General features: G+C 30.2%; 1 protein-coding gene across 2 annotated transcripts in view; it reads left to right on the forward strand.

Annotated features, from left to right (window-relative positions):
* Positions 1 to 968: 968 nt before the first annotated feature.
* LOC129920219 (failed axon connections) overlaps positions 969 to 16,525 on the forward strand; it is a 107,105-nt gene continuing 91,548 nt past the window's right edge. For both annotated transcript variants that reach the window (XM_056001470.1, XM_056001471.1), the window contains exon 1: positions 969 to 2,043. In XM_056001470.1, the coding sequence (XP_055857445.1) occupies positions 1,570 to 2,043 (474 nt within the window). In that variant the 5' untranslated portion in view covers positions 969 to 1,569. The remainder of the gene's footprint in view (positions 2,044 to 16,525) is intronic.

A 16,525-nucleotide genomic window follows, 5' to 3' on the forward strand; every position in this document is an offset into this window, starting at 1 on the left:
TTTCGGCCGGGATTTCATAGGGTTTATTCCAAAATGTTGCTCTTATGCTGTTCTCTCATTTATTAGAACAGCATACGAGCTAAAATTTGGCATAAACCTCTTCGAAATCACTAGCTATAACGATTTTTCGAAAGGTGGCCGGAAACTGGAGACGGCCGAAAATAGGCAACTCTACCCTATGTGTATAAATTTTTTTTGTGCATTGTTTTTCTATCCTTTTTGTTAAATTATATTTAGTAACTTAGAATATCGATTTAATTAAAAAATTCTTTTAAAAACTTGTTAAAAATTTAATTTTCTGGAAAATATTGCCTGCAAATAAATTTTCAAGTGTAAATTTTTATCCACTGTCTATATGTATAAACCAATAACCAACTTCAAGCAAAAAATAACTTACATACGGCAACTCTTTTACAAAATTTAATTCAATTCCAACTTCTACTCCCATCAAACTTTAAAATTTAACACTCCTACAAGATTAAAGTTAATAAACTCCACTCACTTCATAAATTCACCTCATTGCAACCTGCAACTCTCCCCTACTTCAACAACAAACACTCACACAAATTGTTGAATTTGTTTGTTTGTTTCATTATTCACTCCATTCCTCATTCAACGCTTCTCCAACTCAAAAAAAAATCAAAAAATTTTTCCCCTTTCTACTTCTAAATGAGCCCTTTTTTACTTCAACAAAAATCACCACCACCACACCAATCCATTCAAACAAAACACGACATATCCTCCATGAATTTCTCCTTCAACATTTACCACAAACAAATTTGTGTGTGTCCGTTTTCGCCTTTGCCTCTGCATTTTCTACTCCAGCATTTTTTGTTGTTGTCTTCTCTACTCCATCAATTCTTCTTCTATGCGTGGTGAATTTGTTATTTTATATGTGAAGAAGAAAAATCCACAAAAGCAAGCTAGCAAATATACGTTACGGTTTTCCAGCAGCACCAAGACCAACATTCGTTCAGTATAGTGTGAGCATTCTTAGCTGTCAGTTGTTTCTCTCAGTTGTTGTCTCTGGAAGCATATTACATACATATATATATATATTTATAACTGTTCTCATATATTGCATATTAGTGCAAGTGCAATTTTGTGTTTTATTCTTTATCTCCAATCTCTTGTGTGTTCTTTCTGTTATACAGATTTACACTATACAACTAAAAATTATATACAAACAAAAAAAATAAACGGATCCTAAAAATTATATACATATACGATTTTTTGTATATAAAAAATATAGCTTGACATAAAAAATCGGTCCTTTTTTTTTTTAAAAAAAGTGTCCCTGTGCTGAATAACACATTTTATTTCTAACGGGAATATATTGTGCATATGAAATAAAAGCAAAGAGAGAAAAAAAAAACCGTTCCTAGTGCAATTGTTTTTTTTGTTGTTTGTTCAAAACATAGAAAAAAAAAATCTAAGTAATCTCCTGTGGTGAGAATTTTGTATATTCAAAAAATTCCCATATAACTGTTAAATTTCCCATCAAACACACACTTTTTTTTGACTCAAACTCAAAAACTTAACGAACTTGACAAAAAAAAAAAAATAAAAATGGCAGCTGAAGTAGCAACAAATCAACAACAAAATATCGCCGCCGACGACAAAGCCGCTGCACCGCCAGCCGCTGCTGAAAATAAAACAGAAGAAGCGGCAGCCGCAAATAATGTTGGCGAAGCTGCCGCTGCTAGCGACAAAGCAGCCACTGGCGATGCTAGCGCCGCCAATGCTGACGAAAAAACAGCAGCAGCGGGCGAGGGTGGTGACGGGGCGGCCGGTGATGGTACCGCTACGACCCCAGCAGCCGATGGCGAGGCCAAAAAAGAGGGCGAAAATCACGAGAATTCGGCCAACAATACCACCGTGACGAAGACCGAAGCGCCACCAAAGTACAACGTCCATAAGGCGAACTTTGAAAAGGATGTAATTTATTTGTATCAATTTTCGCGTACTCCCTTGTTGCCATCGCTATCGCCGTATTGTCTGAAAGTTGAGACATGGTTGCGTTTGGCTGGATTAAAATATGAGGTGAGTTTGTTTTTTTTTTTTTTTTTGTTTATTCACCTCACAAAAAATATAAAATTATTTTAAAAAAAAGGAGGAAATTGCATTTCGCCATATTTAAATTTATTTTTTTTAAACTTTTTTTTTTTCCACTGTTTTTCAACAATATATTCCCTTTTTTTTCTTGTCGTCTCTTTCTCTTGTCTTCCCCCGCAAACACTTGATAGAAAAAAAAAGGAGAACATCCATTTTTTTTGTTGTGTATGTTTTTGGGAGAGGAATGAAAACGAACATCCGTTGAGTATATAATAAAAGATGCTCCTCAATAAAGTATATAAAACGGGATAACTGGTTTTTTCCCATGATAATCACACACACACATAGATTTTGTATCCTTCACAATTTTGGCTGGGGAAAATATCTCTAAAAACCAATAAGAAGAAATAAGACAATAGAGATTTTTAGAGTGAGAGGGAGAGAGAGAAGTTTGTAGAGAGTTGAGTATTGAGTTGAGAAAAAAGAAGAAAAAAACTGGGATTAAAAAAAAAAAGGAACACTGGAAAGTGGAAAATTTTTTGTTTTTTTGTTCCTTCTTATCTTTAAAATGTGTGGGAAGAAAATCCTTTTTTTTTCATCTTTTTTTTTCTCTGACTGATTTTTCATTTTTAAAGATAAGAAGTTTTTTTTTTTTGTGTTTCTTTCTCTTATCTTCTATAAATTTTTATCGATTTTTTCTCAAACAGGATGGGCTCCTATTCCTCTATTTATTTCTCAATATGTTTTCTTTATCTTTTAACTTATCTTTATTTTTTATTTGTTGGTCTTCAAATAAGAAATCAGAAGACCGAGCGAGAGAGATTAGAAGTTGATGGTTTCTTATTTTGCACAAACAAAGTAGAGATATTTTTTTTTTTACAGTAACACCTCTGCAATTTTTGGTCCATATGGTTGCAATATGGTGTCCAGTTGGTGGATCTGGGTATACCTACTACATTTGTGTATGTTTCCAAACGGGAATGTTGCCAAATTTCGTTAGAAAAGAAATTATTTTAGATAAATCTTTTCATTCAAATGATTTTTTAATAACTTTCAAATTATGTTTGGAAAATAATTGGGAATCCCAGAAAAGGATTACAGATTGGGTTATTTTTGTTTATGGCAACTTTTTCAATTTTGTGTTAAATTACAAATTTGGTCGAAATTAGCATACGTTTTAATTACAAACTTCTCTTTCACTTATTTAAGCCCTTTTCTTGGTAGGTATACTTAGTTAGGGAGTGACTTTCATAGAAGCGTAGGTAGGTCGTACTTTCGTAGAAATTATGGATTTCCATATTTCAGGAATAAGATTATTTCATAAGACCGTTTTTTATTCAGATTTATCTGTCTGTATTTGAACATTGTGATTGTAAATTTAGTTTGAAATAAAAAAAAAAAAAAATTATAAGGCATAGTTTCCTTTAGGAAAAATTAATGAATCCCAAAATTAAAAAAAAATTTCGAGGTAGGTAATCCTTTACATGTTCTTGAATTAGTTGAGAATAGGACTAAATTTTGGTGCAAGTCGTATATACTAAATAGGTACCTACACTCCAACAGTTTTAACATTTTTGAACAGACCAAATTCGAAGCTATAGGTAGTTTACTTTTCTTTTATCCCAGTTTTTAATAAATAAAAAAATGTAGGTATACAAAATATCGAGTCTTACAGTCTTGAAAATTTGCGAAAAGGTTTTTTAAATTCACCTCGAAACAATTTTTGTCCGATGAGTGTTTTTTTCATAAGAGAATGTGATACCTACCTACAAAAGTTGTTATTTAATTTACTTAAAACCAATTACCTATGGTTTCAAGTTTTCCGCAATCTTTCTTGTTGTTTAGGTCTTGAAATGTTACTTCATTGTAAATCAAAAATTGCTCATCGAACTACCGTACCGTAAATAGTTGTGTCCTTTGGACATTCTAAAATGATTTTTTGGATTTTTTCCAATAAGTTCAAAGAGTATTTCGTTAGAAAATGGTCAAGGTGCTCAACTATTGGTTTTTGATATTGTTGATATAATAGGCCTTTGAAATCATGAAATTCACAATTTTCTTTTTTAATTTTTTTGTTTGGTTGTTTGAAAAATCGCTAAATGTATTTCGAAAAAAAGAAAAATAAGGAATTTCTTTTGTAAAGTTTGGTGCAGGTGGTTAATCGTGGAAGCAGTTTTTCAGTCTTTTACAAGCCAACAAAAAAGAAACCCTGAAAATATGATTTTCTCTAAACTCGTTTTTCTCAAAACGAAATTTTTGGGGTTAGGCCGTTTTGGCGCTGAGCGCCTCAATTATCGTTTGGTCAACCAAAAATTTCTTGTCCATTCTTCAAATAATAATGTTACTTTGGTTTTAATTTAAAAAATCTTTTATCATTATAAATTTTCCCTGAGAAAATATTCATCAAAACTTTTTTTTATGTTGTACAAAATCATTTTATTTTTCAATGCAATTGCATTCCATTACAAATTAAAAATATATTGCAAATATGTATGTATAAAAAAATTGCATTAAAATAACTTAAAATTTACATAAAAAAAAAATGAATTAAATATTTTTGTTCTTATATTCGTCGCATTTGTTACTATTTTGACTTTTGGCTTTAACCCTTTGTTTTCCGGTGGTTACAATAAGAAACCACCTTTTAAACTTTATTTTTTTACTTTTTATCCCAATTAAATATATCAGCAAATACCTAGCTAAGAAGTTTACTAATATAATGATATTTACTAGTGCAATGGATATATTTTTTTCTGGCGCGATATTCAAGAAATATTTAAAGTTTTTTCAACGTTTTTTTAATTTTTTTGAGAAAAAAATTGCCCCGGGCAACAAAGGGTTTTAAATAGCTAATGTAAGGTCAAAGTTAACCCTCTGTAGGCACACCTCTTTTTTGCGAATTTGGTTTATACCTACTTTTTCATTTGGCTAGAACTTTTTTTGGTCTCACAATTTTATAGAGAATCATATGTATATGAAACTGATGTAGAATTTTCCGAGGAATTCGAGAATATTGTATTCACCATTAAAAAAAAAATGTATTTCCACCCTTATAAAGACACTTTTTTGTGACCACTTTTTATTTTTGTCCTGCCAAATTCGCACCCGTGTGCCTACAGAGGGTTAAAATTGGAACTAATTCGACGAATATGATTTTGCATTAAATTAAAAAAAAAATGATTTGCCACCCAAATATTTTTTTTTTTTTTAATTCAAAAGTATTTTTTTAAAGTCCTCTTCGAAAACTTTGAGTGTTTTGGGTTTACAGGGTTTAGTTCAACGCATAATCAATGCGAATCTTTGTTCTTTTCTTTTTCAATTCAAAATAAATCGTATCTTCATTTCCGACTAAAACTTGCATTCATTTTTAAGCAAATGCCTTTACTGAAAAATCAATATATCTCGATTATCATAATTTGTTTTTTTTTTTTTTTTTTTTAAGCCTACAAGTAGTACCAAAATCTTACTTCGCCTTGTGAGACAATAACAGATTTCATATCAGTGTACTAATTTAGCTTGGTACGTGGTTTACTTTATAACAATAGCCTGTTATTTTGGACTATAAATAAAAGACTCCGTCATAACTCTTTCAGCAAAATTAATTCCATAAAAATTATTGTATTAAGTGCCTTATCGAAAACAACAAATTCAATAACTATGGCTTTAATTAGTAAAATTCTAACGTATGTACTAGCTTTTCAGTTGCTTGAATTATTTCTAGGTACTTAGGGATACAAAAAACCGAATTCATTGAAAAAAAATCTTTAAAAATGGAATAAATGCATATCTTTCAATATTTTTGTTTAATTTTTATTAAGATAACAAAAATTGTCTTTATCCACAAAAATAAGAATTAGAAAAAAACGAATATAAATTAACAATTTCACCATTATTTCCGGTCCTTGAAAAATCATATCATATTACAACAACAACAACAAACTAAACAGAGCCTCATCAGTTTGTACAAATCAATTCTAAAGAATTTATTGTTCAACGACAATGGCAGTCTTTTTGTTTTTTTTTTTTTTTTTGTTTCTTCTTCTATTTGTATAAAGATTGGTGATGACAGAAGAAACGTTGTCGTCGATCAAGTGTGGCTAATTTCTTAACCCGAACCCGACTCAAGTGCTCCCTAATGAAATACACAAAATGTGTACAAAATGACTTAAAAGTATTTAATAAGAAGAAGAAAAAAATCCACTAACAACAACCAAGTGCATTGCACATGTTACTCATCTTGTGCGTCGATGACGACTATCTTTTATTGTTTTTTTTTTTTTTATTTTTCTTTAAAACCATAACAAAGAAATAAATATGAGATACAAAAAAAAATGTATAAATAACGGTTTATATCAGTATACTTGGGGATTGTCATTTTTGTTTATGAAGAATTGTTGACTTATCAGTCTTTACTGTGCTACCAACACCATCACCCGACCAGATATTTACTCTACTTAGGGCAAAGAATTTGTAACAGAAGCAATAAATTCTCAGCTGATACCCCAAAAGACCAAGGACGACACATTTATTCGTTGTCATTTAAAGATTAAGGTGTTTTTTTCTTGTCTTCTTCTTTTATTTTTATCATTTTCTTTTTTTCCATTGCAAGATGTGAAATTCATCTAAATGGACTTAACCGCTCTTTCGCTTATGTGTTCCAATTTTATTGCCTTAAATGTTCTTTTAATGATGGGCTTGCAGAGAATATTTCTGAACGGCAATGCCAGAGTCATATGCTTATGGCAATCAAATCGACTTAAAATTGCTTTTTATTTTCCTTCTTCTACTACCATCGACATCTTTATCAAAATCAACATAATATTTTTGTGTGTCGGCGACGAGGAAGGCTAGCAAATTTTATGAGGATTCAGAAAAGTAATTTTGAAAAAAAAAAAAAAAACAAATTCAGGAAAATATAACTTATGTTCTTGCTCTTTTTAATAGTAAGGGATATTAAATTTTATTGGCAATTTAAATTCGATATGAATTTATTATTTTTATACCCCACAGACACATTATAAACAGTTTTTAAACAGATAAACAAAATTTAAATACCAATGAATTGATAAGTGACTTCTAACGATATTATTCATATTAAGCAACACTGTTTTTGATTTTTTTTTTATTAAACTTTATTTTTATAATTTTTAAATGGATTTACGAAAATCTTGGGGAAAAGATAACAAGTTTTAAAAAAATCAATTCATCCGTTTCAGATTTATATTGAGATTTATTCAAAGTTGTGTTTATCGAAGTTTTTGAATAGGAATTTGCTCTCCATCTTTTTTGTTTTTGTACTTAACTTTAATTATGATGTATTTTGGTGGTAATATCCTGCATCCAGATTGAGCTCCATGAGCTTTTTGATATTTCGTATGACTTATATTGGAGTTCAACTTCAAATTAATCTTTCCGTCAAGCCCTCCTACTTTTTTAGTACCCTCTGACATTAAAAACTTTACGGTCTAGAAATAAATACATTATCTCCTTATCAATTTTAAAGTAGCTTATGACAGCGTTAAACTTGTTTGCTTGTGATGGATGAACATGGACAGTTCTCGCCGCTCCGTCAAAGTCAGTCAGAACATCATGTCTTAAAAATTCAATAAAAACAAATTAAAATCAAATAAAAGGCAAAAAAGCATTTATTAAGAAAAAAGACCTTTATTTCTTTATGAAAGAAAGCTTTTTTAAGTTTTCAAGAAACAGCCTTCTGCGATTGTCTCTAAGAAGCTTCTTAAATGAGCTGAAAGACCTTTATACTTAAGCAGAAACGATTAGACCCGATTTAAAGCTGTGGAAGTTATTCACTTCAATGTTTTCGGAAAGTCTGTAGTTGATATCACCATTAATTACAGAATTTATTTGTTCAACTATTTTAAATCCCTTATTGAAGTGGAAAACAGTAGTGAATTTTCAGAAAATTTTCATTGATGTTCTTTAAAAAGGAAAACACTTGCAAAATTGAGCAAATTTGAGAATCTCTTCACGACAGAAATGAATGGAAGTCATTTAATCTGTTTCACTGGTTTTTTTTAGAATGAGCGAATTATCAAGTGAAACCAACCCAAAACAACATTTTTGACAATTTTTGCACAAAATATTGATTGAAACTTTGCACATTTAGAAATAACCTTGGTATGTTTTCTAAAATGGTAGAAATGAGCCATGATTGTGATCATCTATTGACTTATTTCTTTGGTGTTTTTTAATAATATTTTTTTTTTAATTATTTAGCAAACAAATATTCAAATTAGAAATTTCATACCTCAGTTGACTTATACACACACAAAAATTCCTTGCCTTTATTATCAAATTAGATAAACCATATTCTATTCAAAATCCAATAACAAAAATTCCTAAAACTAAAAGCATTATACCATCCCTCATATAATTTGGTGTTTTTATTAGGCACTTTCCCTTCCAAAAAGTCAAGGAATTTGATAAACCCTCTACAATCTACATTGTTGTCTACCTAACTTTTTCAAAAGATATCAAATTACAACTGTATAGTGTGTGTGTGTATAGTACCTATCTTCTCTGTCTTCTTAACTTCTCTAAATACCCATTGGAATAGTCAATTAGGGTTTGGTTCACACACAGTCCAGGCTGATACCAAAATTAATCGTTGTCTCTCATGTTTCAAAATGAACATTAACTTTACTGTCACACACACATCACATAATGTTAAATGAATTGAAAAATAAAAAAGAATTTTAACGGTTTTCTAATGCTTTGGACATATTTCAATTTGAACAAACAAAATATACCGCCTTCAGTCGAGAGAATCCCCAGACACACAATTTATATACAATTAATCCTTCAAAATGATACAAGACTTGAGTTTTGTGTGTGCTTGGGCATATGAATGAGAGTATAGTGACATCAGTTGTGTATTTTGTGTTAGGATGATGGCTACCCGCCATAATCCCCCGACACTTTATGTTGATAAATGATTGCGGCTAATTTAAAGATTATTCTTCAACTTACCTACCTACTCTAAAGTCTACCTAACCTTACCGAACCGAACCTACCTTCGGCCTTCTGACTTTCTACCTACAAAAAAAGCAAAAAGATTGTTAGAAAGATTACCTTTTGGCTTTCCATATGTGTGTACAGAGAATACAGAATCCCAATGATGGGAATAGCAAAATAATAACCATCCACAAAGATGTGCAACCACAAACTAGGTACCTTATTCATTCAAACAAAGACAAAGTTTACTGACCGACTGAGAGACGTACCAATAAAATTTTTATATATGAACTATCAACATTATCTTCGTCATCCTTATACAAAACCAAGAAGTGAGTACAAACAAGTTTTTAGCTTTCGACAGACAATGTGTGATGTGAAAATGCAACATCCAAGTTTAAACAGGAGATAAAACAAGTAAAAAAAAGTCGAAATAAATGAAAAATGACAAAAAAAAAACACAGCGGAAAGTAGGGTCCAGTTCAGGACCAGAGACCAGGTCTGAGACAGGCCATAGAGATAAGCAAATGCCTTCTTTTTTTGTTGAGTTTGTTGTTATTCAAGATAACATCTGTGCTAAAAATATACATGTGCTTCTGCTGATGGCTCTGCTGATAGAATACTCTACCAAGTCTCTTGCTCTATCAGGTAAGAGATCATTTCCAATGGATAAGGTTGTCATTGTGTAGAGTTCGCCTAGAAACGTTCACTTCTTTACACACATATAATTCATTTAAAACAACAAAAAGAACTTTTACTGAAAACAGGGGGTCTCTTAGAAAAAGTAACAAAACAAAGTTTTGAATATCTTGAAACGACCCTCTCTGTGAAAAATGGGAACTTTTTTCAAAGCTTTTGTAAAAAAAAACCCTCTTCTTTATCCCTGATATGCATTGTTGCCAAATTTGGAGCAACCATCTCTCCAATCTCCTTTTTTTTTTGCTTTTTATCTCTCATATGGCAGTGTGACAATTAAAACAGATACAATGACCGGGAAGTGGATGAACAAAAATTTATATAAAATCCCAGAAATCAACAGACACAAAAATGAGAGTAAGAGAGAGATGGAGAGAGAGAAACAAGCGTCATCATTTTGTATGTGCCCCGATATTCGTTTACGTCCACTGTATGTAACGTCCGTCACCCGCTGGCTTTGTTTTAAATCTTTTGTATAAAATAAAAAAAAAGAGAGGTTATGGCACAACCATACTACAAGAGTATAGGCTGCATTGGAATGTCAATGTGTGCTGTAACTGATATTTAATCATTTTTTTTTTTCATGTTTCTTTTTTTGGTTTGAGTTTATTCTTTATGCAAGAATTTTTGGTTGTTTTTTTTACTTCTATGTGAATTTTAACAAAAAAAAAAAAAAAAAAAATACGAGTTTTTGATTCATTCGAGTGCATTCTAGTGCAGAAATTATGGGCGAAAGAATATTCTTTCTTTGTTTTGGGAACAAAAAAGGAAAACAAAGGTTTTTTAGTGTACATAAATTTTGGTTACACACACATACAACAGTAATTTGTGGATTTATTTAATTGCACCTTTGATAAAACGGATGTGGGAAAACATTTTGGGTTATATTAATCAATGCGTTGAACTTTCATACTAAATTTGTATTCCAAAATCTTTAATTTTGTTTATCATAACTACCGCATCAGGGGCGAATGGTTAAAAATTAGCTTACAAATTCTCTTAATAATATCAAAATACTAAAGTTTTTGAAAATTCGAACAGATGAGGCTAATTTCCTCTTTCCTGAGGCTAATTTGAACTCTTTCCTCTTATACCGACTTAAAATGATCTTGGTCACACATGTTTGATCACACACATGTCCACATACTTTTTTTAAAGAACCCAATTTATCAAAACTCGATTTTAACAAAAAAAAAAAAATTAATGATAACACTGGTTAACAAAATTTAACTTTTTTTGTTGCCGAAACAAAATTTTACTTTTCTGAAAGTTTTCGGTGTTTTGAACTCGAATCCAAAGTAAAAAAAAAAATAATAAACTCCCGTTTTTGAAATATTATCGTTAGAAAATGCAGTAATTCAAACTTTATTCTTTTATATAAGGAAAATTGTTTGAGAATATTTAGTATAGGTTTCTATAAACTGTTTTCCATCTTTCAAGACCTGTTTAAATCTTTCCGATATCTTTTTTACTGCCCGTTAATGATATATGAAGCGGGCAATAGAAAAGATATTGAAAGATGGAAATCAGTTCTTATAGAAACCGTTACTAAATATGCTCAAACAATTTTCCTTATATAAAAGAATAAGGTCCGAAGTACTCAAAAAAACATTTTCTAATGGTACCTAATATTTCAAAAAACGGGAGCTGATTAGTATTTTCTGACTTCGGATTGTAGTTCAGCACACACAAAACCTTAGTATATTTTTGTTTCAGCAACAAAACCTTTGTAAACCAGTGTAATAAAACATACATCTAACTTCTAAACTTAGAATATTTAATATTTTTTACTTGCAGCATCTAAGTAGAATGCTTTGTTCTGTCGAATTTTTTATCCGCCTAGCAGCATCGAAAAATGTCTTTCCTTTTTACAGTTTTGATACATTTTTCTTGCCATAGCGATCCTCTTTTACCGTTTTCAAAATCGGTGATCTTCTTACATCATTTTGAATGTAAGTTCATTTATTTCTATACCTTGACTTGGTCCTTCTTAAAAAAAAAAAAAATTGAGGTGTATTAAAAATAAAGACTATTTTTTCATATTTCCAACTTTATTATAAATATTTATTAAATTGTTAGTTAAAAAATTGTAGGAATCATTTAAATTCTTCCAAATCTTGTACTCAGTTTTAATCCAAACTATTCTTCTATACCATTTCCCATAAATATTGTACAAGCTTTCAAAAAAAGATGAACCACACAAAATAGAGATGTTTGTGACAGGTATTTACTCACGAAATTCTTAAGCCATCCTTATAAAAACACATTTCCTTGGAAACATTTTGTGTGTGCACAAAAATCATCTCAATGTACTCGTATGTTTAACCAATTTACTCAAGAGTTCTTTCTTCACCATCATCTCGTCTCTTCTAAACTATACAATTTTTGAAAGAAAACTTGAAAAGAGTTGCTTTTTCACACCTGTGTATACTACAAGAATAATGTCAATATTATACCAAAAAAGGATATATACAATATCTGTCTTACGTGATAACACAAAAAAATAGTGTTGAGCATGGCGGATAACAATGAGACGAACGGATGTCCGAAACATCTTTAACAAGAAAGCAAAAAAAAATAAAATGCACGACTGGGTCGCACGAACTTGCTCTTAGAGTTAAAGTTGCTTAAATTTTTAAGACTTTTTATATAGAAATTTTGGAAAAAAAAAAATAAAATTCGTTTAAAAAAAAAATAAAATAAAACCTGAACTTAAGTTGCCCTCCAAAACAAATATGCAGTTTTGATTGATATATTAAGATGCATTTTTAGAAAAAAAATTTTAAAAATCGTTAGAGCCGTTTTTTAAAAAACTAATTTTTTATAAATAATTTTTTGGAAAAAAAGTTTTAAAATAAAATTGGTATGCCATTCTTTAGAAATCACTAATCAACATCTAAAAACAAAATTTCAAAAAAATTCAATGTCCCGTTTTCGAAAATTTGATTTTTCAAAAAAAAATTTTCAAAATTTTTTTAAAAATCCAAAAATTATTTTTTTCAAAATCTTATTTTTGGTTTATATTTAAATTATATAAATGCTTCTTCACAAAAAGTTTGGTTGAAATCAAATAAGCAGTTTCGGAGATAATCGGATTTGAAAAAAACGGTTCTATGGCAGGTACCGTTAATAATGATTTTCAAAAAAAAATTTTTTCATTAGAAGATACACCTTAGCTAAAAACTAACATTTGAATTTTTTAAACAAAATCGTTAGAGCCGTTTTTGAGATATTTCAATTTTACTTAAATCGGTATATGACAAGTACCGTTATTTTTGGTCCAAAAAAAATAATTCCAAAAACCCCTCTGGAGAGTCGCCAAATAACGCTACATACCAAGTTTGGCATTAATCGGTCCATCCGTTTAGGCTGTAGCTCCTTATACAGACAGACAGACAGACTGACAAACAGACAGACAGTCAGACAGACGGACTTCCGGGACCCACTTTTTTGGCATTGTCTACCATCGTAATGTCATGGAAAAATGTTATCTCAACTTTTTTTTTTTGTACGAATGCATAACTTGATATATAGTACCTATATCGCAAGTAAAAAAAGGAGAAGCAAGAAATGTATAGAAAATAGAGACTATCTCCTCTATTTCTAACAAAAGATTGTTCAAACATAGGAAGTACTTTCCGTTGTATCCCTTTGGGCAAATTCAGGTTAGGGATAAAAATGTATATTCTTGGTTTGTGTTTGTTCACAAGCACACAGGTGAAATCGATTTTTATTTCCTTTTTTTGTTTGGAAAGGGTGTGGAGAAAGAAAATCTGCTCTATCTCACATATAAAACACTATATCTGTACAAATTGTGCGGTTTGTTTACTTTAGTGGAAAGCTACAAAATAAAAATAAAATTATTACACTTTATAACCTTATACACACATAGAAAATAAATGGATGAAAGAATAATCTCGTTGAGTTGAGATAATATTATATTGAACAACCCAGGCTTTTCCATTTTAGAAGAACAATAAAAGAATACAGGGACGAAAGGAGGATTTTCAAATTTTTTATTTCAGTGGAAGGACCATCTTTTTTAACCCATTTCAGATAATTCATACTTTAATAGCTTCTTTCACTAAAAAAAAGATGATTGAGTTATATTGTGATTGCTTTTAAAGAAAACGAGATTCAAAAACTGGTTTTTCACTCGAAACATTACTCAAATAGGTTTTTATAGACCTTTTTTTTTTTTTTTTCTTTAATAAAGTCTAATTTTCTCTAAACAATCCACTCAAACAAATGAGTGATTTTCCTTCAATAATAAATTTGATTTTTTTTTTCAAAATTTCACTCGAGAAATGTAGGCAGCTTCTTTTGATTTACTCAATTTTTTTTTTGGAACAGTTTTTTTTTACGGAATACGGAATTAAACTCAGGTATTTTTTTATCCTCCAAAAAGAAAATTGAGTTATCACTCAAAATTTAACTCGAAAAGAACAAATTTACACAAATTTTTTCAAGTTTTAGTTTGGTTTTCTTGAGAAAAAAAAATCTTTTTCACTCAAGTAAATGGATTTGTTTTCATAGGATTTTTTTTTAAAGAAATTTGACTTTTCACTCTTTCACACTTTCACACTTTGTTACGATTTAAAACAATGTAGCATTTGAAAAGTACTTCATTTGCTTTATTCGTTTATTTTTTTATGAAACTTGTGATTTTACTCAAACATTTTTGTTCGTTTGGCATAAAATTTAGTTATAGTTTTCACTCAAAATAATCCCTGGATCATCAAAAATACTCATTTCAAGGCTGCGTTGCAATGCGTTTGCTTTTATCTTTCCACTCAACTTTTATTGAAGGAAACTTTTAGGCTGGAACGCGTTAACGCTTTTTGTTTGCTTTTTTGTCTGCAAAAATAAAGAGTTTATAATTTGAGTTAATTATAAATTGTACTCAAATCGATAAACTAAAAAAAAAAATGAAGTATTCACTCAAAATTTTACTCAAAAAGGATGGACCATTAAATTCGAAAATGTGGAAGGTTTTTAAAAGGACTCCATCCATGTTATGATCGCTTAAAGTAAAAATAAGTTTGAGTTTTTCTCAAAATGCTACTCATGACAATTTTTGAGTGTATTCCAAATTTTTGAGCGTCCGTCAAATTTTTTTTTAGTTTTTATTGAAAACTTCACTAAAAAAAAGAAGAAAGTTAAAATGTATTGCAATTTGGTTGTTTCCCTTTGAGTGAGTTTTTATAGATTTTTGAGTGTATTTAAGTTTGCTCGCCAAATTTCGTTTAGTTTATTGACAATTTTCTAAACAAAAAAAAATTTAACTTAAATAATGAAATTTGTTATGGCTTGGTTGCTTATTTTTGAGTGAGTTTTTATAGATTTCACTCAAAAGAAACTTTTCTTTCTTTTCCACTCCAAACCTATTAATAAAATAAAGGGCCCTCTGTCAAATAAGGAAAGGACTCTGACTTATTGATCAAATTCGCTACTGTTTAAAGAGTAAGAGTTTTGTCCTTGGATAACAAACACTCTTCTTTCGAATGTACGTGATTGAATGACAAAGGGTCGTGATCTTGTTCTCCATAAAGATACAACATCATCAGAATCACCTTCACTTTAACTCAACCCCCAAAACACCTCCTCCACCATCGTTTCGCTAAAGACAACGAACATTATTGTAGAGAGATACCTTCTTTGCACACAATAACACTTGAAAAAGGGTAGCCCATCAATTGTTCCGCCATTGTTGTTGTTGTTGTTCTTCATTTCTCCTAATGTAGTTCTTTCCGCTCAATAAAACACTGATTTATATTTCTTTTTCTTGTTTTTTTCGGGTTCAATGAAACGATAAGGACAAAATATTGCGAGGCTATACTCGGTTTTTTCTGTATACAATTCTTCTGTATCATCTTTAACAAAAAAACACACCCTTCTTTAACCGTAGATTGTAGTCAAGTAGTAGCAAAGGGCAAAACCAAGAAAGAAAGAAGGGAAGGAGTATTATAAAACCCTTACTTAGGCATGTGGGTGTGAAATTAATATCTCTTGTACATTAAACCAAATAATAGATTTAGCCTTTGGAGAGTGAGAGATAAAAACACACTGAAGAAGAGAGTAAGGAAAAGGTAAAAATGAAAGCGATTTTTCATATGTGGAAAATTTCCATCATACATTTATGTCTTTTCTGCCTATCGTCGCAGGCCATAAGGCCTGAAAAGGCTGGAGGCTAAAAATAGATAGTTGCTTAGATAGATGGCAATTAAATGCGTTTAAATATTTGCATACACTCTGCGTAAACTTTTTCAAAGTGTACCTACATACGAGTATAGTTTGTTGGTAGATATGTATATAAAATGTACATTACCTACTTTCACATCAAATAATGTTGGCTGGCGCGTCTACAGTTTTTTTTTTTGTTTTTCTTTCAAACCGGTAGCGGCCGCAAAATCAATGACCACAAACGTAACAAGATGAAATAAACAAAATAAAAAAAAATATAAAACTTAAATCCATAGAAACTGGTAAAAGTGTACGAGTTCTTCAAGCAAATGTGACAAGGAAAACCGTAAAAACTGCAAACATACAGTTTTTTTTGTTTTAAATTTTTATTTAACAGTGAGCTTTAAAAGTAAGTGCATGTCTGTTCAAAGACTTTCTATTGATCAAATATTTATAACTACACAAATGTGGTTCTGTGGGAAAAATTGTTCTTTATAAGAAAAAAAAAGACTTGATAGATACTTAATTTTTTTCTATTGATATAAACTTGATTTTTTAAAAAAATGTTTAGTTAAAATTTCTCAATCTGTTAAGATAATCATGATTTCGTTTTCAA

This window comes from Episyrphus balteatus, chromosome 4 (assembly GCF_945859705.1).
Source record: "Episyrphus balteatus chromosome 4, idEpiBalt1.1, whole genome shotgun sequence".
NCBI classification, from domain to species: Eukaryota; Metazoa; Arthropoda; class Insecta; order Diptera; family Syrphidae; genus Episyrphus; species Episyrphus balteatus.